General features: G+C 44.2%; 1 protein-coding gene across 1 annotated transcript in view; it reads right to left on the bottom strand.

The window, feature by feature from the left end:
- LOC119113622 (ankyrin repeat and fibronectin type-III domain-containing protein 1-like) overlaps nt 1-2,227 on the bottom strand; it is a 22,478-nt gene extending 20,251 nt beyond the window's left edge. Inside the window, exon 1 of the mRNA XM_037237910.1 lies at nt 2,221-2,227. Coding sequence (XP_037093805.1) covers nt 2,221-2,227 — 7 coding nt within the window. The remainder of the gene's footprint in view (nt 1-2,220) is intronic.
- Between the last annotated feature and the right edge of the window lie 1,543 nt (nt 2,228-3,770).

Here is a 3,770-nt window from a genome sequence, read left to right on the forward strand (position 1 = left end):
CTGCGCAGTACTTTAAGGACCAATCCGTCGTTATGATCAGTCTAAAAATCACACGTGGAATATGAGCCCAGACTGCCCTCTAATGTAAAATTTGATGTGATGAAGGGCTCAAAGATATTGCGTTCAGAAGCATGATCATTTTCGTCCACACGTTGGCCACGGCTCAGTATTAGCTGCTGGACCGCGATGCGCGGCCTTCGGAGACTGCAACGCCTGGGGTCGAGGCCTTTGTTTCTAAGATTTTCGGGTGAGCATGCTCAACATTACGTCACATTACTTGTATTACTGATAGGTTAATGTGTTTAAAGCCTATTATTTCAGAAGCATCATCATTTTCGCACACCGGTAGACCAAGGCTAAAGTTGGCCACCGGGCGAACGCTCCGCGGACTGTGGAGACTGCAACGCCTGGTATGGAGGTTTTTATTGAGATTTGCGGCTGCGCATGTTAAAAAACCACGTCACATACATTGTTTCATTAATCGATTCTGACTGAAAAGTAAACACTTCCAGACGAGCAAGGCTTTGCCATGTTAATACACATTGTTGACCACTCGATCTGCAATCAAATTTTCATCCTCAAATTTTCATCAGACATATCGATCTAATTTACCTTTGCGATGTCCTAAATGTCAGAAGAACCGAGATAAAAATTCTGACAAAGCTTCTGAATGCTATCGGTTTAGAAAACTGTATGCGTTGACTGATGGGTAAAGAAATGTCCGTGGGCCAATTCATACCTAAGGTAGCCAGCTTCCCGGAGGCTATTTTTCTGCTGTGGTGTGATGTGAGAGAAGATAATTTGGAAAAAGGTGCTGTTGCAGGTGTCCAACAAATGTTTTGCACAATTAGTAGTGATACTGATCCAGAAATATGTAAAAAAGCAGCCATGCGATCAGTTCACTCGATCTGCAATCAAATTTTCATCTTCAAATTTGGATCAGACGTATCAATCTAATTTACCTTCACGATGTCCTTAATGACAAAAGAACCGACAACAAAAATTATTGTCGGTCATGCGGGAGACAGTCGGGCCAGGCCAGTGGCCGTCGACGACGGACGGGATTAGGGCACAAATAAGAAACATATGACAGAGGGGCCTTCATTACGTGCCTTGGTTTTTAAAAGAGAATCTCCAGTTTCACGGTTTTGTCACATTGTTTTTGGCAATTTCAAGGTTTCGAATTTGTCTCCTCCGAAAATACTGCGACAAGTCTTATCTTTTGAAGAGAAGCAAGAGAAACCAAAGCGTATGAAAAATATGCCGGTGCGTGAGCCATCGAATCGCTTTCGAAATTCTCACCAGCCTATGTCCATGCCGTATTTTGGCATCTACCCTGTGGAGGCAGATGCCTCATAAACGACCCAAAATGACAAAAAAAAATCCGCTCGTGGAGTTTCGCCTCCCCAGAAAAGGCAACGTTAAAATGGAGGAATATTTATGGGGAGCTGGATAGCCTTATTTGCCGAATGACATAAATGAGTTCAATGGGCAAGATTGTGCACCAGTAAGAAACAGCTTTAGATGTATATCTAGCAGAGCAGCCATGACATTTGAATAAAGAGCGATAGCAAACTCCATCTCTAGCCCCCCCCCCCCCCCGGTCATCGGGCTTGCTTCCCGAAAAGTTTCTGAAGTACACCTTGAGATTGCCCCCCCCCCCACACTTTTTGAAACTTCCCTACGCCTATGCTGTTGGGGCACTATTTGATGACATGCCTGGGTACTCTTGATCGATCAGGGACCGTCCACATATTCTTCCCATTTGCCCAAAAGCCTCTATACGCTTTTCTTGGGGTACACCAAATGTGGGGTACACTCAGTTATTCAGAGCCCTTAAATATTCGTCTCCGGTTCTCTCCACTTGCTCGGAGGGCGTTGTCCTGTTGTTGGGGCCCATAAAAGGTAAAGCACCTAGTCACTTGATGTCCAGGGGCCCTGCACATTAATCTAGGGCTATTTCTTGATCTCATTAGAGCAGGACTCTTCGTACCTATTGGGACCCTCTCTGTTCATCTGTCCGGGCACTTTTGATCTGTTGAGCATTTATTTGTGTACACTGGCCTCAGAAACGTTCCCTTTGCTCAGAGGTCCCATGCTCTGGTTGGGGCCCCATATGTCAGCTGGCCGGGGCAATGCCGATCGTTCAGGGGCCCACGACGCTGGTCTTGGTGTCTTAGCCTTAGCGCAACAGTTGGTAGTGCGCCGATGAATGTTTACGCGCCATTGTCGACCATAAATTTGCGTGCCGCCAACGTCGTATCGTTTCATTTTGATGCTTGTCAAGTTGTGACACCTAGTTTTACCCGTACATCACATTTTTTAATGCAATATGAGTGCTAGACTATTTTGTATTAATTCATAACAGCTTAAGTAAAACTCTGCATTTGTCATCAGCCATCAGCTAATCACATCAACCAGCCGGCTAGCTGTAAATAAGCCAGGACTCAATTTCGTGCTTAATTTTGTGTAATTAGCGGCAAACGTTAGACTATTCCTCTTTTTTTGAAATACTTGTCCCTAAAATCACAGGATTCACCATGATCTGGAAAAAATGAGCATGCTCGATGTATGTTCATACGTACACGACTTTTTAGGGCGGCGCACAGTTAGGCGGGCTCACGTATAAAAAGTGATCTACTTAGAACCTTAGAATCTAAAAGCCGTAATGCAGGGATTTTTTGGAGTTGGCCCAAGTCTTTAGGGCGCCCACAAGGTTGTGTGCCCCCCCTTGATGAAATCCTGGATCCACCCCAGGGCAATATAGCTTTTGCGAATATTTTGTGCATTCAATTAACGGTTAGGAGAAAAGCGATGTAAAATGCCCCCGTTACTAACCACTTAAGTTAAAAGATATCATGAGTGACCTAGACAGCAATCGGGCATAGTTAAACTTGGATTAGCCCATGACGCCATTGACTGGACAGTGGTATTGTTTTTGACATCCCTGACGCTGTGTGGACGATATCAGGGTAAAGTTTGAGCTTCATCTGGAATATGTGGCCCACGTGTATTGGTTTTTTAGCTGCGTTCTTTTACCATTGCAGGTGGTGCCGAAAAAAAATGCATTCACTTATTTTCCTGTCTGGGTGGTTCCGTGATCTGTAGATGGATGTGCTCTGTAGTCACCTGCAGGGCACAGGACCACTCAGGAAACTAAGTGAATACAATTTTATAAAAAGTCGGCGACCAAATCTTAACCGATGGGGCTCATCATGGCCGATTATGCGAGTGTGATGCGTGTCTTTATGTGTGATGTGTGCTAGCTTAAAATCGTTACATGTGTAAGTGAAGCCTGACGCGTGATGTGCGATGCCTGTTCAGTTGGAAATCGCTTGCATGTACAATTGATGGGCGATGTGTGATGCCTGTTTACTTCAACTTGCTTGCTTGTTTGAATGAAGCGTGATGCGTGATGCCCATTTGCTTAACTGCGTTTGCATGTACACGTATGTTCGCACATTCTAATTCTTAGATAAGCACTGTATCGTTGTTATGGCTGACAATCGCTCTTTGTTTAATCCCCTGAATGTTGGTGTCTTGTAAAAACTGTGGCTTGCTGTTTCAAAAAATAACCCTGAAAAATCGAGTAGGATCATCGACAGTGAATTTTGAATGCACTGCCGATGACTCAAGGCTATATATTCACATAAGGCAATTCAAGGCTAATACTACTATTGTCCTTACTTATGTGAACAGTGTTCCTCGCTAACGCACTGAACAACTTACGTAATTTATCTCGTGCTTGTTCTTACATGGATCTTATACCT

This window comes from Pollicipes pollicipes, unplaced genomic scaffold (assembly GCF_011947565.3).
Source record: "Pollicipes pollicipes isolate AB1234 unplaced genomic scaffold, Ppol_2.1 Scaffold_7262;HRSCAF=8765_pilon_pilon_pilon, whole genome shotgun sequence".
Taxonomy (NCBI): domain Eukaryota; kingdom Metazoa; phylum Arthropoda; class Thecostraca; order Pollicipedomorpha; family Pollicipedidae; genus Pollicipes; species Pollicipes pollicipes.